General features: G+C 42.3%; 1 protein-coding gene across 4 annotated transcripts; it reads left to right on the forward strand.

The window, feature by feature from the left end:
* The first annotated feature begins 478 nt into the window (after positions 1 to 478).
* On the forward strand, positions 479 to 20,968 carry LOC139919085 (GRAM domain-containing protein 2B). Of its 4 annotated transcripts, none has more exons than XM_071908675.2 (13): positions 479 to 635; positions 12,117 to 12,296; positions 12,704 to 12,767; positions 13,120 to 13,192; positions 13,693 to 13,796; positions 13,963 to 14,061; positions 14,280 to 14,351; positions 14,648 to 14,716; positions 15,190 to 15,286; positions 15,911 to 16,000; positions 16,716 to 16,815; positions 17,894 to 18,001; positions 18,560 to 20,968. In XM_071908675.2, exons 1-13 carry the CDS (start codon positions 544 to 546, stop codon positions 18,573 to 18,575), a joined length of 1,164 nt encoding a protein of 387 aa, XP_071764776.1. In that variant the 5' UTR covers positions 479 to 543; the 3' UTR covers positions 18,576 to 20,968. The 4 variants fall into 4 exon arrangements, with proteins under 4 accessions (XP_071764776.1, XP_071764777.1, XP_071764778.1 ...); XM_071908676.2 differs by having other exon boundaries at positions 12,120 to 12,296; XM_071908677.2 differs by lacking the exon at positions 479 to 635 and adding an exon at positions 10,405 to 10,709.
* The last annotated feature ends 3,949 nt before the right edge of the window (positions 20,969 to 24,917 follow it).

Here is a 24,917-nt window from a genome sequence, read left to right on the forward strand (position 1 = left end):
ACCTAGTTCTTCCCGGAACATGTGAAACAGTTGCTCGGGAAATAACATTGCTCTTCCTTGGTGTTTCCCCTACTTACACAGTTATTTTTCTCTGTTTTGGAGCCAAATAGGGTAGAATGTGATGTAACACATGCACCACAACATTGCTGTTAAACTAACGTGTGTTTTCCCTCATGTTGTCCATACGTCACATGTAAAGATCCCATGTAAATCATTTATTAAAACGACCTCGCTGTACAATAATAATACGCGCCCCACCCTCTGATATAGCAAGAACGGGCAACCTCCCATATAAGGCAATGGGCGTTAACTAGAAGCAAAGTACCGCGTTCTGATTGGAGGAACAGTCTGACATGACTGCTTTTTTCTAAGTCGTCGCCGACGCTCATTGGTCGTCTGACTTGGTCCGATTTAAGCTCATTATCTTAATCAGCCGTAGATGAAGTGAGGAGGAAAAAAAAAGCAGAAGCCAAACAAATCCCGAAGAGAGTTGGCGTGGCTCGTCGTCTCAAGACGCACCGACCACCACCGGTTGAGGGAAGAATGCTTGAAAATAAGAGAGAGAGATTGAAAACCTTCCTCAGGAAGATTGACGAGAAGGCCATTGTCAGAATCAAGCACTTCATGAAAGAAAGGTAAGCTGAATATAACGTTAGCTGAACCGCTATCTGCCGGTGAGCATCACCAGAAGGGTGGGTGCTAACAGTTAGCATTTCACTGCTGTTAACAGTCTCTCCGAGGGGATTGAATTAGTTTGCGAATATGTCACCTAACTCAGAGCCAAGCAAATGGTTTTCTTTGTATTTGATTTAAACAATGAAATGTGTGTAAGATTAGCCTAGGTGCGAGTCTCTGTTTGAATGGGTGGATAAAGCTAGCATGTTAGCCGTCCGCCCATCATCAACCGGCTGAAGATGTGTTGGCATTTAAATTGCAGTGTTACACGGTTGTTGTGTTAGCTGGCTCACAATGTCTTTAACAGATAAAAAGCTGTCACTGTTGACCTCAGGGGTGAAATTCACTATTAGTTTTCACCACACATTATAACTGGTGGTTGTGTCTTTGTAATATATTATATTATTAGTGTGCATTAGCTCCAGCCCCTGCTGCTGTTTCAACCATGTTAGCATAAGCTTAGCATCGTCACTGATTTAGTTGTTACTCATCTAAGCGTATGTCATCGTGGATATAGCGTGTTTAAAGACTGGCTTGGATAACAATGTGAGAAAATGATGTTGCCTGCTGGATGAATGTTATGACTTGTTAGCAGACGGCTAGTCAGTGGAGGGGCAAGCTTCTTGTGGAGTTCAAGAAAGTGTCCTGGTGTAGGTTTGTTATTAAGAAGAGTGAATTGAAATGCCAAACGTGAGGCTTCTTAAGTAAAAAATATCCAAGGCAAACTTTTTTCTATGAGTGTTTGTACCCTGAAAGATGTATAAATACAGAGAAGGGAGTTTTGTTTGTAATGTTGTGTTTAGTACTCTTTGAGCTCAGTGGTAAACCAAGAACACAAAACCTGACTTCACACATTTATCTCTACGAAGTGTTATGTTTGTATATGTGTAGTAGTTGGCTAATCTATTCCAGGCAATGCAAATAAACAGCTTTACATGACGTGTCGCGGAACATTGGAAAGCTAGTCCAGATCTGGTCCGTTCTTAATCTCGTCCATCCCTCCTGCTCGGAAAGCATCCAGCGGCCTATGTGGGTCAGATCGACACCACTATTTGTTCTGCCTTCATGATCGTGGATGATCCAGCTCTGTGAAGATCCAGGACGGACCAGCCTGGCAGTAGACTACAGACATGCACTTAAAAACACACACTCGCTCACTCATTCTCACACACACCTCTCTCTCTGTCTGTCTCTCTCTCCTCAGGGAAATGCACACACTTGTCACACAAGGGACGTGCGAGGCCGTGTTGTCTCGCAAAAGTCTATTTTTAGCTCCCACGGGTCGACCACAGGTGGTACATGGTGTTATATAAATGCTCCCAGTATCTCACTGTTAGTACTCCCTTGTCCGGTAGGCATCGCCTTTCACTTTCCTCCACACAGATAGCCGTTCACTGGAAAACAAGAGCCCCACCAATCAAACCTGGCCCGCTGTCCTTTTTACTGATAACCAGCTATGGTATGGTATGTGACATTGTGGGAGGATCATCTGTTTCCATAGGGCTGGAGTGGACACATACACACACAAGGGTGTGGTAGAGTGGCTAAGTGGTTAAAGGCTGTCCTGTAAGTAACAGGTCACAGATTCAATCCCCGCTCCAGCCAGTGTGTCAGTCGACAACCACATTCTTGACACTGAACACGTACTTGCTAGCTCAATGTAAGTCGCTCTGCATACGAGCATCAGTTAAAGTACACACAGTGCAGAAAGAAGAACCCAATATAGTTGGAGAGCTTTTTGCGTTGGAGGATCCTGGAATAGGCAGGGTGGGGCAGCTGTGCAGGCGTCCAGTTGGCTCCAGGAAGATGCTCACAGGAAAGAGCTTCCCAGCCGGCTGTGGGCAGGGAAGGCCCTGTAGGTTTAAATTATGAGATGTGCTGCAGGCTTAGAGGAGTAGCCCAAGTTAGAGGGCGAATACCACATCTGCAGTGGGGCTTATGGCTAAATGAGGGGTTGTAGACTAACTGCTTGGTTATGGCTGCAGGTGTGTGTGTTGTGCTGCACCTCTCAGGCTACTGCTAATGACCACTGCCAAGCCCTGGTCGCAGAGCCAAGAAAAAGGCTGTTTTCTTCTCAGCTGTTTCACCTTGAGCTCCTCACACAGGCCCGGTAAATTCCACCCAGCACATTTCACATAACACAGTCTCGTTCCAAACACACAAGCCTTTGTGAAAGCTTGTGTAAAACCGAGAGTTAACGGTTACAGTTATGGATAACATTTGGTACCTTGCTGACTTAAGGCGGCACAGTGTACCTTCTCTGTTTGTACGAGGCTGTGCCAATTCAAATCAGCTTTTTTTTTAAGTGCATCTTGATTTTCAGATAAGCTTTTATTAGCCCTTTGGCACAAGGGAGGAACACTGCCTTGGGTTTATCGCATCAAGGAGAGCTGCTCATTGGAGGTTGGAGTGTCTGTAAGAAAAAAGAAAAAAATAATAAGGCAGTCTTCACTTAGAAAAAGTTTGCACCCTCGGGAAAGTCTGTCTCTGCTGCAGCACTTTGGTGCATTTTTTTTTAATATCCATACAATGCATTAGCCAATAGAAAGACTTTTTGCAATCCTTTCTCATGAAATGGTGCCTTGGATGTTTTTTTCTACAGAGTCTAGCTCTTTGCACTGTGTGAATGCAGCAGTACCTCATGTATCCAAATCTGACTGACTCTAGGGTATGCAAAAATTATTTGAATTTTTTAAACCTATACCTGCAAGACAGTATTTCAATTGCAAATGGGACTGTACAAGGCTCCCAGAGGTGGCTTTGGCACACTATTTCAGTATAGTTCAGTCTTTTCACCAATCTGAATGACCTGCTGTCCTGAGGGGCAGAACTCAGCAAGGCTGTACTGTAGATTCAACAAGAGGCCCCCTGTATACAGAGCTTGTATACAGTAGAGTGGTCTACATTTACTTTTCACTATATTAGAGTCAGGCTGCTGAAAGCACCATGAGACACCATGAAGAAAGACCCTCTCTGTCCCTGGGCCCGGTTAGCATGGAGGAAGTGGAGGGAGAAGCTGCATACATACGCCGCATGACTTCCCTCTCAAACACACACTTCGGTCTGTAACACACACTCTCTGTTCTGCTTCACACACACACACAAACATGGGCGCGCACACACTCAGAGTTTTCCTGCAGACTGAGCCCTGGCAGGACGCCACAGGCTGCACGTTGTTATTTGGCCATGACCACTGGCCCGCTGCCCTGCCCTTCCTGACTGCTCTGCTGCAGCTAAACGCACACACACACACACACACACACACACCAGTCCAATCCATAATAACGTTTCCGATTTTTTTTTTATTCTTAATTTGCTCAAGATTGCTAATTGTTTGCTTTCTGAATTGAATTCATACTTGGTTGTTGTGCAGCAGGCCATGTCTATACCCCACTGAACAGTGGAATCACTTTTTAATTGATCTAGTGCACTTTGCACACGCTAGATTATCACAGACAGATTAGGACACTGAAATGCTGTGCGGTTGGCTTTGAAGGCATTAGATTGATTTGCAAAAACTTAAACTGTCCCGTTTGGCTCAGAAAAGCCCCGCTGTAGTCATCTGATGTTTTGCATTGGAATAAACCGATTTTGATTGGATGATGGGGAATCAGCAGTTCACATGACAGCAATTATCCACAGCTGTCCAGTAGATGGTGCTCCCACACCATCTGGTTCTGCTTGTTCTCTGTTGAACACTGGGAGTTTTCATGCATGTGAGACTCTGTCAGCCCTCACATATGAACCGTGTGCACATTTTGTTACGCCAATAATGTTGGCTGTGGGAAAGTTTAGACCTAAGCATTCCATCCAGAAGCAATTTAGTCAGAGGGAGCTAGCGTTGCAGTAACAGCTGACGTATGGCTGACGTCTGCAGCGGGCCTCCAGGGATCGTCTGTGTCATCTCGGGCAGCAAATGAAAGGACCATAACTCTATACCCCAAGGAGCCCTTTCAGCTAGAACGTCCTATACTGTCACACAGGGAGCACACGCCAGAGACCGGAAGATGCACCCCCCCCTGCTCAAACCTTCTCTGCTTACAACCAGGGTGGGAAATTAACACCCACCGCCAGCCAAATCTGTGACTCTAGCTGGTATACTTGCATACAATCGCAGCAACTTTGATGGCAGCCAGCCATCTTTTTAGAAGTCCAGCGTAATGCAATTACACTTAAATTAAATAAAAATTTGGCAGGTGAATTTTGGAATCCAGCAGGCACCATAGTTGGATGGAAATAAAGTGTTTCCCTACCCTGTTTACAACCGATACGCATGCCCTTTAACTTCAACAACTTTACACTGACACCCCAACACCGACTCGGTTTACCAATACCACCGGCTCCATAACACCACAAAAGTATTCAGCCATGTTCTATCCAAAGTGATATTAATAGCCGTTTTGGCATGCTAACCCCACTAGTCTGCTCCCATCTCAAAGCTCTCACATTATTAGTGACCATTGGTATCCGGTTTGATACCAGGAAGAGTATTTTAAGTGCAAGTGATTTTCAGGAATGAAGAAGACAAACACAGCCAGTGCGATAATTCCCCTCGCACCTCCTTGTTTAGCCATAGCAAGCATTGTGCAAGCCTTATCTGCAGATAAAATGGAGAGTGACAAACACAAGGCAGAACTGACCAGATAGGGAGGTGCCATTAGTTTCTAGCTCATTCCGTGTGTACACAGGTGAAATGTATGTTTAATTTACAGTATGAGGTGAATGAATAGCAGCCACCTTTTGCCCACTTGGCTACATTACGGTGCAGATGTTTGCTCTGTTCACACTGTATTCGGTAGTTATCTAAGTTATATTCAGGTTAGATTGGCCTACGTTTGATAAAGGATTCTTATCCATTGCCTGTGTCAGACCTTACTGCATCTTGACGCTAAATGTCTTCAAAGTAACTGTCCCATAGATAATTAAATGACAGACTAGATTTACTTAAAAGAGTTGATGATTTCCAACTGACCCCATAGCCTTTTGGAAAACTCCTGCCCTCCAGGCGTTAACATTACGTGGCTTTGTCGTAAGCGGCTAAATTAAGACGAGACTTACATAGGATGTTGTGGAATCTCGTGACTGTGTTGGAGGGGATTTAGGAAGGAACAGTGACCATGTGGTATCAGGAATAAGATGGGAGGCTGGGTTAAAGGATGAATCTCACCACTGGCCTATCGCCCCACTCATCCATTAACATCAAGAGACAGGCTGCACTGTACTATATACATTTAAGGTATTTGGCTGATGCTCTTGTCCAGAGCAACTTACAGTGAGTGAGCAAGCAGGGATTCAGTGTCACGCTCAAGGACTCTTGAAGAGGGAACAGGGCTGTAGCGGGGAACGACCCTGTGACCTTTTCGGTTACCGTACGGTCTCTCTGACAACCAGTTATCCTGCAACTCGGCCACAAGTGGTTTGCTATGAAAACACAGCAGGTGGTGGTTAGACAGGAAAGGTATGGATTAATATATGATGGCTAAATTGAGACTAACGTCACATGGGTGTAGTCGGACTTTGTCTGTCTGATTGGCTTTCCTGGATGGTGATGTCATGGGTACAGAAATAGCACATGACGAACAGCTGCCCTCAACTAAGGTTTTTGAATGAAACGTCAAGGGCTTGCTACATTTACAACACATTGAATTAACTTATTGAGTTGCTTTTCATCCCATGTCCCAAGCTTTTTGTCCCCACCCCCCACCCCCCCATCAGCCACTAATGTTCTCATGTATGTTGGCCCCCTTTACATCCTCTACAAAGAGGATGAGCTAACCATTGACATGCACATTATAACAATTGCTTTGTAAGCCGTCTCCCTCTTGCTATTGAGACCAGGCTTCTATTGAGAGTGTTGTTATAGGGCCTTTTAAACTGAGAATAGCCTGGTGGTGCTACCCCTGCCCCACCACCATCCACCTCCTACTGTTCTTACTGTCAGCTGTTTCCACAGCAACACCAGCTGAGTCTGCCACGGGAAGGACAAAGCTTGAGGGGCATTTCGGGCTTGAAACCCAACCCTCTTTCCTCTTTTTCACCCTCCTCTTACTCATTTTCTCTCGCACTCATTCTTTCTCACGCTATCTCCATGTTCAGCTCTTGGGTGTTTTGAAACACTGCAGTAAAACGGACCTTTACACCCGTCGCATTGGCTGTCAGTGCTCGGGGTCTAAGTGCAAAAAGGTACAACTCATCCCATACTCGCACATTCGGCTGTGTCGAGCAGTGTGTTGGCTGCGAGCTTTCAGGGGACGTGAAGAAAAAGCTTGGGTAGTCATGGAGAGAGAGAAAAGCTTGTTGAACCAGCAGGGTACTGCGGCAGATCCTCCTTACTCTGGCGGTTTGGGGAGGTAAGGCAAGCAAACCTATCCAGTTACTCATCCCTGCCAATAATACTCAAACTGTGTCTCAGCTAAGGCAGTGCTAACTTGATCAACAGTTGTGAGTGAATTTAGGCCCATTGTTTAGCTGAGGACTGACTAAGTGTTTAATGAAAGAATCTGAAATATCGAAAGCTTTTTTTTAATCTTTGTTGCGTAAAAGGCTTGAGTGAGCTCCTTCTGCTGACATAAGGCTTCTGAATGGATTCCAGTCTCATATTTGTGCTAAAAGTTAGTTTAGCATAAAATGCATAAAATTCACCCAATTTGTCATGTTTCCAAAGAAGCCTCTTTGAACACCTGGGAAAACCCTGCTGATGGTCACAGTTCTGAGCTGATCGAGATTCTATGACTAAGTGATTTTTTTTGTCCCGTCTCCAAAGATAACACAAGAAGAAATGCAGATAAAGAAATGCATCAAACCATTATGTGTTGGTCAGTAATCTGTTTCACGGAGCATATCATGGTTAGACACGTGAGGTTGATGTGCGTGCAGTAGTGTCCCCATGACAAATTGTACTCCATAGCCAGTCCAGATAAACAAGGTCCCATGACCCCTTGCGTCTCTATTTCAATTCTCTTGGTACGCCTCCGGTGAGTCTCTATTGTGTTGTTGCAGGGTTGTTGTCTTTAGAAACTGGGCCCGGCATTGATTGTCAGGTGGTGAGACGCAGCCCTCCACAATGGGAGTGGGTCAGAGTTCAAGGCCGCAGCTTGGCCAGTACACACCCACTGCAGATTAATAATCAGGCCACCTCCTGCTTTGCAAATGTGGAGTGATGATTAAGAAACGCAGCTCTTTATCCGGTACAATAGTGGGCCATTTCAAAATAAGGGAGTTTTTTTTCTTGCAGGTTGTAACCGTTGCATGCTGTTGGCACCAGGGTCCCTTTGCTAATTTGTTTACTGCCCACACACCTATCTGCCCTCGATGGCTTCAGCCTTGAACGCTGTTTTATAACAGGTTGAATCCCTTCGCCAGATTAAGATAAACTCTGCTCAACTTGGCAGCATGGAAGTGCAGTGCACTTAATGCACAAACGTGGAAGTTATATTGTTAGATGTTTTTTCATGGCTGGAACAAGTGATGCATTGTGAATGTTCATGTCTCTCGTTTATGATCAGCACAGACTTTCAACCTGCCAGGAAAACTGCAATAGAATCTTTCCTGGAACCTGCAATAAACAGCAGAGGCAGCAGAACTTGAGCGGCTGGCTGACTGCCAAACTGTGTGTGTGTGTGTGTGTGTGTGTGTGTGTGTGTGTGTGTGTTGCTTTGCAGGGTCTTAAGTGTGCACATTTTGTCCCCATGTTCAGCTTGTGCCTCGCCAACTTTTCTATTTTGTCAGTCCTTTCATAACTCACTGGGCCTGTTGTATCAGATCATCCTCATATCTGCCTTTTTCATTAAAGAGATAAACATGACCATGACTTGACCTGCTAACTGGACATACTGTTAGTGGTTTAGGTGAGGTATAGTACAGTTCTGGGGCTATCATCAGAGAATTACCAGGGCTTTGCAGTGACAATATTCCCGAAAAATGTTAGATCATAGGAGCAACATATGTAAAAAATATTCAAATGCCCACCCTTAATTTTAAGTGGATTTGTTTTTTGTTTGTACAGCATACCCTACTAAAATGATTACCTGTAGCTTAGGCCTGCTAAATACAGCTAGTGGCATAGGATTAAAACAAGGCTAGGTGATCTTTGCTGTTATAATTTTGCCTCGGTCAAAGTAATCTAAATGTCACAGGAAGTGCTTCAACATGACCTAGTTAATGGTTACGGTTGGTCATGAACAAAAAGAGGAAGTCGTCGTGAAATTCAAACAGATCAAGGGCTTTGAAAAGAGCGTCTATTTCCCTGTCACTTTAACCCCCCGCCTTGAGGAAGAAACCAGGGCATAACATTTACCGGATAATTTACTTTGCCAGCACAGTACCTTGCCTACTTCTGTCCATGGGTCACAGTGGCGGGTTTGTCCACAGAAGTCCCCAGACACGTCGGATATTTTACCAGATAACTACATTTTAGAATATAATAGGACTTCTGAATGAGGGCTGGTTACCTGCCAAAGTGTCTGGAGTAGATAAACTTACAAGCTGGTGTCAATTTGCCACCCTGGTTTCACCTCACAGATGAATATTTGAAAGCAGGCCCAGTTCAAGTCTGCCTAAAACTTGGTTTAAGATTGTAAAACCTTGTGACGATATTCCACCCACACAGGCAGGCAAACAGCCGTTAAACGGTATTAAAAGCCTTTTACAAGTAGCGTTTACTGTTGGGAGGTTAAGTGTTGCTGGCCACTGTTTGACGACCACAGTAAGACTTAATGAGAGGCTAGGTAACTCTGAACTGAAAGTGCGCTTCATGTTTTTTTCCACTGACCTTTGCCCCAATTTTCAGTTGATCTTTCATAGGAATCCTTCAGATATGAGACAACGGTTACTGTTTGAGTAATAGAGCCTTAAGGATATCAAACTTACTCATTGTGGGAGTAGTCTTTTTTTTTTTTTTCTTTTTTTTTTTTGGCCAGTTAATAGCTTTAAGTACTCCTATACGATCGTTCTGTAGAAGAACGATCAAGTCGTTGTGACTTTGAATCAAGTATGCTTGGTCTTAAACTAATCAGTCAAGGCTTGCTAGGCCTAGACTACATGAAAACTTGTATTCCAAAATGCTGTATATATCCCTTTTTGGGTTTAAAACATTACCAGAATTTCATCACTCAATATTTCCAAAACATTGAAGATCTGTAAAAGTGTTATTTTGTCCAAGACTCTAGTAACATACTATCCTAACAGTCTTATAAAAGTTGGACTTCTCATCTTATAACTAAGCTCTTCATATCCTGACTGAGCTAAAGGAAGATTTTTTTGGGGTTGTGTTGTTCCTCTTGTCTCCTTGGTTTAGATCCATACCCTGAAGGGGAGAGGTGTCTAATGTACCACTCCTTGATCAGGCCAGACGGGCCGGTCTGAGCACTTCTCCGGTATTTTACACATGTCTGACTTTTGTAGAAAATCTCTGATCCTGCATTACCAAGTAGAACAAATCCCAACAAGACAGGATTTTTATGTTTGATAATTCTTGAGTGGGGGAGATTTTAAGGGAAGAGCCTTGTTTTCTTGAACTTGTCGGCACCTGTGCTTCGTTCCACTGACTCGCTCTCTCTCTCTCTCTGTGTGTGTGTGTGTGTGTGTGTGTGTGTGGGTGTTTGCATGTATGCTACTCCATGCCTGTTGTTTGGCTGGGGGAGTGGCAGAGTTTGACGTCACTCACTACGGAGTGTCACACCATTCTCAACACAAAGCAGCTTCCTCTCCAACAGCAGCATTCATACAACAGCTTTCTCTGGCAGGATGTGGCTGAGGACCCTGGCTTAACCAGCACAGAAATTAATCCTGAAACCCATATTAAGAACATTAAGAGGACTTTTAAATTCTTTCTTGGGCCGTGTTTCTTTGATCAGCTTGTTGGGAATTTATTTATTTTATTTTTTTTTTTTCCAGAATTTTTGAGAAGAGCAATGATGGCATGAGACCAGTGATTGCAGCCTAAGTGGTTTTGTGTGATTTTTAAAAGGAAAGGAAATGCCTACTGTGAGTAGGTACATGAGTTTTCGCTCCTCAAAGAGATTTAATTTTAACAGGTAAGATGGTCTCCTGTTTTGCTGAAGGTTTTCATGGAATTTGAGGCTTAAGTTTTGTCTTTGTATTATCCACCTTTTTAGCTGCGACCAGCAGCTCTATAGCTCGCTCTGTCGGTCAGTTGGTTGGTTGGTCGGTCCACAAAAATTTCCCCACGCGTGTATGCATGCACATACGTGGTCGCAGCTATTGCGAATTCGCGCTTGTTGAAATGTCGGCTTGTTCTTGTTTACTTGAGTTGGAGGTTTTAGTACAACTGTCGGTTTGGCCTTGTCTGCTTTGTCTTATATTGTCATCACTGGCATAATTTACAAGTTTACATTTACATTATTGGCTTTCTCCAGAGCCTCTTTCAATGAATGGGTGAGTTCGGTGCCTGGTCAAGGACGGGCCAAATGGCTGTTGAAGGACACGTTGGCTGTTATGGCACCTGTGACCTTCCATTTACAGGATGGTCTCTAAACACTAGAGTTTGTTCAGCTTATTAAAAAACGGCGTGTTTGTTCAGGCATGTCATTTTTAGAGCATGAACCTACGTCGATCAGCTCATAAAGCAGCCAGGAGGTGTCATTTTACAACCATGGTGTGAGCATTGACGCAACATATATTGGTAAAACTTCCTGATGGGGAAACAGGTAGCCTTATCCAACATAACATAAAGATAAGCCCATTGGTCCACCAGATGTCCATCCAGTCATCACAGAGCCTTTATTAGCAGAGTAGAAATGGAGGGACAAATAAATTCATTACACCTCCCTTGATAGTTTACAAAACATGACTTTAATTTTCTTTTGGTCCACAGGTTGTGTACATGCCAAAGTGGTTTGCAGAGAAGATTAATCCAAAATTTAGGAGCATTTGGCTTGTTGTTGGTGTTAATTTCCCATTCTGGCTTTCACACTGATGTTTCTAATACATTTCCATCATTAGCCTACATATGGCTCCTATTCGTAATCTATGATGGGAAGTATCAGCAAGTTTCTTTGTGAAAGCAATGTTTTGGATTGACAGTGAGGTTGTTTGTCAGTCCGTAGGCACATTAAGAACCTGTTCTGTAGCAGGAATAAGGCGTTGTGGGGAAAGGGTGTGTGCTATTCTTAGCTGCAAATCAGAATGTCCTATGAGTTTGCTTATTACTGAGGTGATGATGTAACACCAGTCCTGAATCTAAAACATGTGTTTTATCAGAAGATGTTAACTTTCTTGGATGTGACTTTTTGTTCTGATAACAATCAGCAGTTGTACTAGTTGTATAGTGGTGAAATTGCAAGCAAATGTGCTGTGTTGCTACTTGCGTTGTCTATGTGTCTGCACTTTCGCTGCCAAGACAAATCCCTACACATTGATTGTACATACCTGAATTTTTTTTATGGAGTGTTGCTTAAGCCCTGCTTCTCTCTGTATTCCAGCAGCTACCCAGTAGAGAGCAGCGGCGGCGGGCTGCCGGCCAAAGTGAAGAAAGGCAAGAGCAGCATCAGCAATGGCAGCCTTAAGAAGAAGGTGGAGCCCAGGAAAGCCCTGAGTCTGGAGGAGGCCCAGCTGGAGATCCAGCAGCAGCACAAAACCCTCACCAGACAAGTGGCCGTCAGGTAGGACCGTCTGGAAAAGTTTGGGAATTACACATCTCAAGGTGTCTGCAGGTCCTAAAAGTGATTAAAAAATGATCCTACAGTCTTCAATTTAACTTGATGAAACCTGCAGACACCTTAAGTCTTGATAGATGTGGGGAAAAAATATTGTTGCTCAGTCCCAAAACGCATACGGTTACATATTTCATGTAGCCCCCACCCCAGCTACCACTGCTGCGAAAATATAGAGGTATAGGGCAATTGCTTGTGTACAAACAAGCACACACTTGTGTACTCTTGCTGAATGCATATAGCACTGAAGTGGGAAGTCCTTTTTGTGTCTTTCTGTTTATCTCCTCACACTCGCACAAACCTGCTGAAACCACAGACTTTCTTTAAACTGACAGCTGTGCTCTTCGTCTCTGCAGGTCACAGACGTTTGACGTCGACAGCAGAGGCTTTGAGAGGACGGAGAGCACCGGCACACAAAGTGTAAGTCCACCATAACTCTTACTTTAAACACTGTTTAAAAAAAGTTGTCATTTTTAACACATCCGTGTGTCTATTTTGAAAGGAAAAACATTTGTGATACTTTTCACCCCAACGTATAATGTTGTTGACATGTGGTGTCAATATGTGTGGTGTCAGTGACACATGCTGTGGTGAAAAGTAACACAAATGTGTGTGCGGTCTCAAACTAGACACATGGATGTGTTGAAAATCACACATTCTTTTTAAGAGTTGATCTTGAACCAAGGCAGCCCAATACTTTATTTGAAATCTCCTACCTACTTTTTCTTTTCAAATATTAATTTCCATGGTATATTTTATCTTCCGTTTTCAGAGTTTCATAAAGCACAACAAGACATTCCACAAGCTTTTTCCAGACATTCCAGAGAGTGAGGACTTGATACATGGTAGGTGAACACACACACACACACACACACACACACACACACACACACATATATTTATTTATTGAATGGTGTGGGTCTGTCCCTTAATAGATATCCTAGTGTCCTTTTTCTTATACTGCACATTTATACTTTCAGAACTTCATTAGCTGTGTTCAAAATGGGTGTTGTTCAGAAATAGGCTGGTTTTGCCAGCTTTGTTTCTTTATTTTATTTTTTTAATTGGTCTTAAATGCAACTCCATGTAGTGTTTTAAAAAAAGGTTTTAAAAATCTAAAATGTGGCTTTAGGAAATCTGCAGATACTCTGTTCCTCGAAACAACTTAATAATAATATTTACAGCCTGTAAATGGATCACAAACCGATCACAGAACATATTCCCCAGGTTCTGTTTGTTGACCCTTGACCCCTTTCGCACGCACTTGGCACACCCACAACTCTAAAGCTTCTGGCTATTATGTAACTGTAACTGTAACAGTGCCTGTGCTCCCCTCCTTTCCCAGCATACATCTGTGCCCTGCAGAAGGAAGTGCCCTACCATGGCCGGCTGTACATCACAGACAGCCACGCCTGTTTCTACTCCTCAGTTCTGCTCAAGGACACTAAGGTAGGCCACAACTTGTGCCATTCCTAAATTTGGGAATGTCAGCAACTTTTCTCAAGCTGTAGTTAAGCTTTTTAGGATTTAGGACTGAGCAGATGTTCAGTAAAATGAAGAATCTTTGTCCAGAACAACAGCAGATTCACACATCTTCTCTGTGTGTGTGTCATAGGTGGTGATCCCCATTTCCAGCATCCACATAGTGAAGAAGCAGAACACGGTGTTGCTGGTGCCCAACGCTCTGTCCATCCGCACCACAGAAGGAGACAAGGTCAGTTTCTCACCAGCATCCGGACCCAGACGGCCATCTTAATAAACCGCTGATAAGGCTGGCATGAAACGGAGACGCTCAAAGTCAATACAAACTCTTATGCAACATGGAACTCTTTTATGTAATCTGATCAGTGACTGAGTGAAGGTTTGCCAGCTAGGCAGACAGCTAATATGCCTGTTTTGTGTTTTTTTTCGCTTTCCTCTCTCATCTTTCAGTTCCTGTTTGTTTCTCTGCGGAATAGAGAGTCATGTTATCAACTGCTGCGATCAGTGTGTCCTCAACTAGAGGTGAGTAGGTCGCAAGAGTGGCTTCTTAACACAGGGTTCCTGTGCAGGTCTGGGACGTTTTTTGATCATTTCAAAGGATTGGACACTTGTCTTGCATTGTGATTCATTACAAGAAGATTATAAGCTCATTATAAGCATAGATAAGCTTAAGAATATAATGAGAACATTTCTGATTATTAGTTTCAGAGCATACCGATTCTGAAAAGTCAGTTCTTCTGATTTAGCATACCAAAATGCCACTACTTTACAGAAGGTTTTCTTCCATACAATGAAATGATTTCTCTCTGTTCTTACAGGATGGCAGCACCAACAGCAGCCCCATCTTCTCCTCAGCCGAAAACAGCTTTGATAAGAGCAAACTAGTGGTGAGAAAGCTTTCCTGTATATTACAATGATATGTTGTGATTGATCACAGACATCACAGTCTTTAATAATTGTGTCTCTCTGAATTTGGCTTTTGCTAGTTTTCCAGATAAGTTATAAAATAATTACATGTAATTCTTGGGTGTTTTTACAAACTTGGATATTTTTTCTTGTGCAAGTGTTCTTGCCATGCCAACCAGTGATTTCTCTCACTTGAAGTTACCCATAAACACTGGTAATTAAAAAAAAAAAACAAAGAATTTTTGCTGTGGCTGGTAAGTTGGTGTACTCCACCAGCCGACTTTGTCAGCCATTATTCAATTAAACTGTGAATATGGCTGAATTTTGGGATGTACCCGCCTTTGTGATGAGTGGACAAAACAGCTTAGTTCCCTCCCCTGTGCCATATCAAGTGATGGTCTGTTATAAGTGTCTGAAGTTGTTTCTGATGGTATGCTGCGCTCTTCGTCAACAGAACTCCAGTCAATCCAGTCTGGACGACAGCTTTGACCATTACGATGGTCCCGACCCACGATCTCTACTGGACTCTCCTCTGCACAGACCACACAGAGGTGAGAGGTCACCAGGAGCTTGACACTACACTGACGTTTCAGGCATTTAGCTGACGCTGTTATCCAGAGTGCAGTACAGTAGAATAAGATTCAATTCCCAGCTAATCAGCATTACAAGCAATAAATAGTAAGGAGCACAAGGGTCAGAGATACAATTTATGTAATAGATATGACCCGTGTCCCTAGAATGATCAGGTGTGACAGAAGTGTTAGAGAAAGAAAGACAAACCAGGGGGTAAGGGAGCACCCTAGGGTGCTAGGGGATAGGAGGTCAAGGTGTTGAAAGTCAAAGCTACAGTGTCCTGACAACAGATATAATACAAAAAAACAAATATACCTGGGATAGACAGTAGGTTAACCATTTGACATTAACTAGACATGTAGACATTAGTTCCTCTTGTAATATTTGTAATGAAACAAGTGCTTTTATTATTAAAGTGTCAGAAAGGATGTTTTTTGCTAACACTCTGCTGAGGGCAGCCAAGTGTAGACGGATAAAAACTGTTTTGGTGCTGCTATCTATTGTTTTCCCATTGCTGTCCTAGCCAGCAGACGGGCAAAGTCCAAGGTCTGATAGCGGGCTAACATGGATGTTTTTTTTTTCTCTCTTCATTCCTCCTCCAGAGCCAGTGCCTAATGGAAATGGCTCCTCTTTCAGGAGTCTGCACACACAGCACAGCGATACCTCGTCCTCAGAGGAGCTGTCAGTATCAGGTAATGCACACACACACACAGACACAGACACACACACACACACACACACACAGACGCACAGAGCCCGGGCAGCAAATTAACGGCAGCCACCAGCAAAATGCTGCCAATTTGTGGTTGTGGCTGGTTAGTTTGCTTGCCAAAGTGGCTGGTAGAGTAGAGAACCGACTATAATTTGGAGGTTCTATTCTGGTAACGTTGTTTAAGTGGCTGGTGCATTTGGAGATGCTGAGACAGACAGACACACATACAGATTTTAAAAATATGAAGTTGGAAGATGTCTATGCTGGAAACCCTGCATAGTTGCAAATAAATCCACCATCCACTGTTTGATGAAAGTAAATAAAATATTAGGAACACCGTCCTAAATCTGAGTTGCAACCCCTTTTGCACAATCCATGTCTCAAGGCTTATAAATCCGTTTTGAACCTGTCATCTCCCCTTAATGACTGAAGTGGTTTTACTAGATGATATCACTAACGACGACAGCTGTCACCTGGTTAGATCGTTTAATTTAAGGAGTAGGTGTCCCCAGTGTCAAGCTAAGAATTTATGTTTGCACATAAATTTGCTTTGCATCTCATTCTCTAGCAACCATCCACTAAACATGCAACATAATGTAGATGGTTAAAAACATTATACAGAAAAAACAAACAAAAGCTGAAAACCATTAACGCTGACATTCATGCCATGTTGACCCTTCCTCTTCCTGGCCCAGGTGGATCGTGGGTATGGAGTGTGACGGAGAAGGCCAGATCCCTGCTGGTTCAGAGAGAGGCCAGCACCCTCAACACCCTCCTCTTCATCTACTTGATTTTGTGAGTAGCGCTCCTCTCCTCCCCTCTCCTCTCTCCCCCCCTCCCTTTTAATCTCATGCTTTTATCTTCCCTAGCTGCTAATCTGGATCTACTTAGAATCCTATCTCAGTAATTACTAAGCAGTCGCTCTCTGAGGACGTTCAAAAAGTTTTCACACCCACTTTTATTTTTGAGAAATTGGCCAAAGCCTCCTGAGGTTTGTTAGCAGTATTAGTGCAAGTCAGTGAGGGTTGTTACTCGTTACTTACTATGCATCTGATTTTTTGCTTCTTTTGTTACTTACTGGAAACTACCCCAATTTCTCAAAAACAAAATCCTAGTGTGATAAGTTTTTGAGTGTTGCGAACAAATTTTTGATTATTTACCTAAGAAATGCTGAAGCTTCCCTTTTTTTGAAATTGTCTTTTCACCCATTAAATCTCACTTTTTCTTTGTATCTCTGCTTGTCCACTGTTGGTCTCGGGAGTTCATATCACACACTGGCCTCAAATTAAAAGCTGCCTCATGGTGCTGATATGATATATCTATTAGTGTAGGGCTGGGTATCAGAGAGCAGTACTAGGTGCTATCACTATCAATTTTAAGTGATGAAAAGCTTCAAAAAGTTAATTTCTTAAAATGAAAGCTCAGGTTTTCTTGTTTATGGGAATTTGTACTGAGAAATGAACTGAATGTGGTCTTATAACTTAAGTACGGACAGCATGAACAAATGTTAAGCAGAAAAAAATGCACTATTTTGCTTTATGATATGTGCCTTCATTCAATAAAACTTGAATTGAAATGTTTCCTATGATGCCCAGCCCTGTAGTAATCTGAGCTGGTCGTAGTGGCCGGTTCATACATGTTCAGATTATCTAGGAAGTGAATCTGCTGAAATGAGATTAAGGGGAAAAGCCTCATTAGCGACGTATCGAATCATACAGGCTGCAGCGTCAGTGTCACCCGCTCTGGAATGCTCTCTTTGAAGATAATGAGAGGCTGCTGTCTAGGAAATATAATTTACTTGGCTTGCGGGACCACGGCTGGGTGTTGAAAAGGCAGCGAATGTGACTTGGTGTATATTTTGTGTGTGTTGCAGGGTGGTGCTGCTGCTGCTGTCTTCAGGTTACATCGGCCTGCGTATCGTGGCTCTGGAGGAGCAGCTGACGTCCCTGGGTGCCCTGCCCGAGTTCGCCCTACAGAGCGGGTAAACAAAAAAAACATCTTTGCTCTCAGTCTTTCTCTTCTTCTCTCTCAGTGGCTGCCTTTCTTTCTTTCTTTCTTTGACCCTCTTTCTCACTTCTTTCTCTCTTGCACACAGTCTCTCACACACACATTCTCACAAAAAGCACAAAGCAACCCTGACATGGCTGTCGTCTTTTGCACTATACCACAGTACAGGATGTAAATATATTTCAAACTCCTTCTGGGTCCTCAGATAAACTGTCTGTTTTGAATAAATGAAAGGGTTTGCAAAGCTATTCATTCCAGGAATATCACTAAAGGCATGCATTGATGATGTATTGTTTTGATTAGGTGTGATTTCACAGTCTAGCTATCTAGGGCATGATAGATATTCCCCCTTATCTGGTGATCACACTCGCACAACTGGCTTTGTTTTGAGGAAGCAGGCTCTCTCAGAAAAATTCCCTTTATAGGTGCAGCCTGCCATGACACCAAGTAGGAATTGTTAGGTGTGTATTAAGTGGAAGCTTGTTTTTGTCATGCCATACTCAACTGGTTCTGTCTTGTTTCTTTTTCTTAGGTACCAAGACACATAACCCTCATTGGCTGAAGGAGAGATTGGTTGACTGATGATTGGAGGATGTTTTTGGCCTCTTCCCAGCAGAACCCAACGGGAGAACGTCCATCTGCTCAGACTGTGCTCCCAACACGGCCCAGAGGAAGAGCGGCCAACCTGTGCAATTTCAGAGACGACTCGCTAACTTGAGATAGTGGGCCAACTTGAAGGGCTATACCTCCTCCTAGTGCAGTAGACGAAGGACATGCCACGACTTAGTCACACAGAGCCAAGCCAACATGCACACACACGCACACACACACACACTGCCTGGTTGCAGTGTGTCTCTGTGGTTCAAACCAAAGCCAAATGGCCCACGCTAGCCAAGTTGACGGGCGCTTGTCTGACAAAAACTGTTCCACATCTGTGAACTTGTGTTATCCATCTACCTTCATACATATTCTCCTTCCTGAGCATGCGGTCTGAACAGGGCTATACCAATCAACATTAGCCTGCTGTAGTGCTTTTATTTACTGCACCTCAACACCGGAGACGTAGTGCTATGCATAGCCAAAGATGCACACAGTGCACGTCTTTTGCATGAGTGCACGGAGATGACCCTTAATGCTTTTCTGTCTCCTGTTTACCCTCCCAACCACCTACCGCATTTTATCAGGGTTATATACAAATCTGTATTTTAATCTTTCCACTCAGTAACTGTTGGGTACTTCTCTTTGAATGGTTCTAATCTTCGTAATCAGCTGTGGGTTGAAATGACGATAGCTGAAATCTCAAATTCGGATCAGCCCGCAGAGGCGGCCATGTTGAACTTGATACTCTCCTGATGGTCTCATCCTCTCTCTCTTTCTCTTCTCCAATCATCACTGATTGCAGTATTAATTCCCTGGCATTCGGCATGATTTAAACCCATTTAATGATCAATGCTCAGTGGTTAGTTTCCCTCCAGTCTCGACTGGATGAACGCGTCATCAATGCACAAATATCTAGTACGATCGGGCATAAGGCTGTCGTCTCGTAGGCGCCGATTTGTTTTTCTACATGCAGATTTTCTATTACTTTGGTCTTCTAAAGTAGATTTGATACATGGATACTCTGTCTGGTTCAGATATCTGTCAATGTACTGTCTACCAGGAAAAGAAATGATGACCATGTTGTGTCAAAGCAAACGAAAGTACGTACCTCTTGTCCTTGACAGGCCTCTCAAGGAACAAGTGGCATTTCTAGATGTTTCAGGTGATTTAAAGTAGCACCAATACTGTATTTGTAATGTTCATGCATGTGTCTAGAACATCGACACTTGACTGATATATGCACACTCATTCTAGTCACCTTATGAGAAGAACTTTTTTAAAGCTATTAACTATCAAAACCACACTGTTACTGTAAGGTCCAAGTTTCAACAGCAACAAAACAGTGGTCCAAAAAAAGAAATTTCAATATGCAACAAATGATTATGCATGGCAAAAAAGTAGTAATTTTGTTGATTTCTTTTTGTTCTGTTTTTAAATGGAGTTTGATGTTTGTGGGGAGGAAATTATGTAGAAAAAAAAAAGTGAAAGGAATAGCTCATGCGAGCGAGCGCACTTTAAAAAGATGTGATGTGCCTGTCACAATCCAAAGACATCACATTTGGTTTGAGAAGGAAGGGCAAAGCCGGCGTTCTGTGGTATCTGAAGGTGCTAAGACCTTTTTTTATTCTTTTCACTCAGGGGTGGTGGGCACTACCTGCCACGTGGTTTTAGGTTCACGACTCTTGCTCTTTCCTTTTGTCATTTCAAAGTCTAGTGCTCGGGGTGGGGTTCACATACATCTTTGGAGTTTCTCAAATGTCCCTCGGAAAAAGAACGGTCTCCATTTTCCACTGAGAATCACAAATGTGACTTTAACTTTTGTCAGTCTCCTTGATTGATGTAACTGAATTCAGCTTTCTCAGAATGCGTGTTTTCTTTTTTTCCCTCTCATAATCCTTTTAAACTAACTGAACATATCCACACTGCATCTCAATGACTTAACATCACCCTTGTTGTGGAAATTCTCCTGATCTGTTTTGACAAGGTGTAGCAAGTGTTATGCTACGTCCCGTTTCAGGGAAGCTGCATTCAAATGTTAAGCCAAGGTTTTTGTCAACATGCCATACACAGTACTGTCAGTTGTCATAATCCCCCACCAGGGGGCAGCACACACAAACCCACTGTCCTCGAAAGGACTCAATGCAAGAATCTCAATGATGAGGGCAGTATTTGTGTGGTTTTGCACTATTCAAAGTGTTGTAAATAATTTTTGTATCGATTGTTAATGTCCTTAATTCTACTATGGTCCTATATATTTATTTGCATTCTGTGTAATTCAAAGTAGTCTCTGTGAGATGGCTTTGCTATTGTTCAAAATAAATCAACTGTTGCAAGGAGTAAATGATGCTTTTCTTGTTTTCTGTCATTGCCCTGTTTGTAATGAGGTTCCTACACCAGTGTTAAAGTGTCAAATGGAAAATGAATTTGACCATGTCAAGTTAAAGAGTTGCACAGGTTCTCTGGAAAAGTGTAAAAAATATCAAGTCCCAATACACAAAACATGCATTATGTAGCTATAGACCTAAATGCATTTTACACACTGAGATTTGTTGTTGTGATGAATCTTCATCACTGTGTGGCCGAGCTCAGCCACACTGCCCAGCCACCACATCAGCACACTGAGAACCAACTCCTTTTCAAATTCAGTCATCTGTAATTTTGGAATGGAAAAAGTGCAGGAATCCTCTTGTTACAGCATTTCCAGTGTAGATTATCCATGGTTGGGCTAAAGCCTATTGGGAATGTGAGTGTAGAAGGTCTTATTTTCTGGATTCGGGAAATCATTTAGACTCAACAAGGAATCGAAAGGTAAAACTTATTGTCCAGAAAAGCCTCCATTTAATGAGGCTTTCTCCATTGTGTTGTGCCTCCTGTATGTGGAGTAAGACCACCATCTAGTGGAGAATTGAAGTATCTTATTTCATTTTTGAATTGGATATTTTTATTATTTTTAATCCAGCTCAGTGCCCCCCCAAAGGGTTTTAAAGGTGTTCCTGGTGTTTCTCAGCAAAATGAGTGGTAGTTTAGTCAGTTATTTCATTTATTGGAAGTTAGCATTCGTACAGAATATATAGTAATGACTTTTTTGATCTGAGGTTTCACACTTTCCACTGTTATCTCCACACCTACAGTACAGACAACAAACATCTCCTGAAATGGACGTCCCAAAACGTACTCAAATGGGGGTTTGTAGTCTACCGTATCTATCTGGGGGTCCTTGGTAATTTAGTCTGCTACCTGCCACTGTCTGCCACACATGCTTGTCTGCTTGCTGCACATTGACAACCACTAGATGGCAGAATTAGCATTGCAGTTGGAGTTTGTAGGGGGGGCAAGAGCATTCTGACAACCAGTATCCACCATCTTCATACTGCATTTTCCTTACCATACCAATAAGTAATGTGACACAGCCTAGTATATTTTAAGTCAAAAATGAGTTTCACTGTATTATTATGAAATATTAACATTCCAAACCACTGTTTTTCAGTCCTGGTCCTCAGGATCCAGAGTGCTGCTGGTTTTCTGTCCCACCAGGTAGGTGATCGCAGTTAATTGCATTCATCTTGCATCCCAGGTGTAAAATAGTCCCTGATCAGATGGCTAATGAAAACCAGCAGGGCTCTGGGTCCCGAGGACTGGGATTGAAAACCACCGATGTAATGTGTTACATTATCAGGGAGGTATTGTATTAATGTATTCATCTGTTAGGTAAGGTATTGCACAAAGTGAGCTGACCCACAAATATCTGGGGCAAAAATGTTAACCTGACACAAAACGTTACTATTTTGTAAGTAAAGGGCTCAAGATAAATAATTTCAGTAATAGTTAATGGTGAGTTTTACGTTTACGGCGCCAATCATTTTGTCAGAGACGGTGTCACATTTGTCGAATGTCTCATTTTGGAATAAACCTGTGCCCGGTTGCACAAAAACTCTTAGTTAAGTTTTATACCTTAAGTTCTCTTTAAGGTTCACCTTAAACTCAGGTGAGTTGCACAAAACCCCCTTATCTCCCCCCTCAGGGAATATCCTTAGATAAATCTGCAGATAAGGAAAGATCCTTAAGTCATCCTTATATTATTGCTGATGGGTTGCACAAAGCCCCTTAAGGGAATTTCCTTTCCTTAAATGTTAAGGGGCCTCCCATCTCTTAAGTATTTGTGCCATTTTTATATTGCTATTATTTTGAAATTCATTAATATTACAGTCAAAGAAAATGACTTATTATGTGTAGGAGGCTTCAGGCTGGCTAGCCAAATATGCTTCCAGTGTTTTTGTTGGCAAGATTGAAATCCACCAAGCTAGCAGCTTGTTCAATGCATTTTCCCATTAGCTAGCTTGCAGCCAGTCCGTTTCTAGTACACAAAAAATGATACATAGTCTGCATGAAATAAGTATCTATGACAAGGTTTGGTGTCACAAAAATGTAAACTTTGATGAAATTGCAAGGGGAGTTGTAAGTTTTGTAGATGTTTCAAAATAATAGCGATCTCTGCTGAGCCTGCAGATCTCGCAGAACGGTTGCCACGGTAACGAGGGACTCAACTGTGTTGGTACAGCTGAAACTGTAAAACACTAAATACAAGCCCTTAGCTGAGGAGATCATTTTAGGGGCTTCGTGCAACGCTCGTAAAGAAACCCCTTAGGGGGGCTCAGCCCCTAATAAGAATGTGACATGCATACAGTGCCTTGCAAAAGTGTTCAACCCCCCTGCTAAATCACTCATTTCACTGGATAACAATTAATACATTAATATTTTTCTATATATGATATTTTAATTTACAACAATAATACTTTTAATGAATTACTAGTAAGTAACATGAGTTTTACACCACAAAGTATTTTTTAAGAAAATGAAAAATTGGATATGCTGTTTGCAAAAGTATTCAACCCCTTTCACTTTGGCAAACCTCAGTTCAGTTAGGTACACAATGTTACCTTCAGAAGCAACCTACGGTAATTAGTTGGGTGGTCTATTGTAGTGTATAATAATAATGGTTCAGAATGAACAATCACAGATTTCAATATAATACACCTGTTTTAGAGAGGACCCTCAGTTAGTTAATAAAACCGGAGGCAAAGACTCAAATCATAATGACCAGAACTTTCCAAAGTAAGTAAAAGATCAAGTTATAGCAAAGCAGATATGAGGAGAAATGTACAAAACATTGTTTCAGTCTCTGAACCACATGGGGACAGTTCACCTTATCATCAAGCTATGAATGAATGTGGGCAAAACAGAAGCTGCCTTGGCATTATAACTATGTGGTCTTGACTACCTGTCCACTTTCTCACCTGGTTCTCTCTCTCTCTCTCTCTCTCTCTCTCTCTCTCTCTCTCTCTCTCTCTGTGCCGACTCCATCCTGCTCTCTCTCCTTCTCTCCCTCTCTATCCTCCTCTCTCCCTCTTTGTGCTGTCAACCAAAAGGCAAATATAACAACCAAACAGAGTATTTATAATCTAATAAGAGGTATAAATTGATCCATATCAATTTATAACATTATTCTAATTGAATATTGGGTTGCTGTGGGCAATGCAGTCAGGTAACGTCATTTTGACCTTACTCTCTCACCTGAACCTGGCTGTTTTCTTGAAAAAAAAAAAAAAGTATATCCATCTATGGAAAAACAGACATTTCCAATGAGTGAGGGTTTGTTCCAATGCTTCAATTCACTGTCCATAAATGTACTGTAAATATACCATAAAGCCCAATTCTATCAGAATAAGAAACATTGTGACTACTTTAACTAAAATAATAAAGTGCATCAGTTAAAATCTCCCCAAAAGACCACCTGAAGACCTCATGACCTTGAAAAACACTTTAGAAAACTTAATGCTGTGATGCATTAAGTATCAATAACTTTTGAAAATTGGAGATTTTTGCGATTTTGACAATTTTGACGATTGGATGACAAGCACTATTTTCTGAAAATGGCTCAGAAAAACCCACTTATCTTCAATGTGCCTGGACATCCCATACAGTTTCTGAATGGTCTAGGTGTCTAGATTCTGGGTCTAGAGTTTCATGAGGCTGTGATTATCCTAGAGCTCACAATAGGTCATTTTATACAGTAAGGTCAAGTTTTAAAAAATGCTGTCATCACATTGAAATGGTTACTATGAGGCCATATTTCATCACACATGAATGCAATTGGGCTCTTTGGATTCACAAGAGTCTCAGCTTTGTAGCCATACCCAATTTCTACAATTCCATGACTGTTTAGGTACCACAGTGTGCAGAAATAGGGAAAGAAAAAAAGGCGAGAATAACATCTTTTCACTGCATGCAGA

Source organism: Centroberyx gerrardi, chromosome 9, assembly GCF_048128805.1.
Source record: "Centroberyx gerrardi isolate f3 chromosome 9, fCenGer3.hap1.cur.20231027, whole genome shotgun sequence".
Classification (NCBI taxonomy): domain Eukaryota; kingdom Metazoa; phylum Chordata; class Actinopteri; order Beryciformes; family Berycidae; genus Centroberyx; species Centroberyx gerrardi.

Excerpts from the sequence above, each read along its gene's own strand:
- LOC139919085 (XM_071908675.2), top strand. The coding sequence starts at position 544 with ATGCTTGAAAATAAGAGAGAGAGATTGAAAACCTTCCTCAGGAAGATT. Across the intron at positions 14,062-14,279 it reads GCACCACAGAAGGAGACAAG|TTCCTGTTTGTTTCTCTGCG; the intron begins GTCAGTTTCTCA and ends CTCATCTTTCAG. Across the intron at positions 16,001-16,715 it reads AGAGGAGCTGTCAGTATCAG|GTGGATCGTGGGTATGGAGT; the intron begins GTAATGCACACA and ends TTCCTGGCCCAG.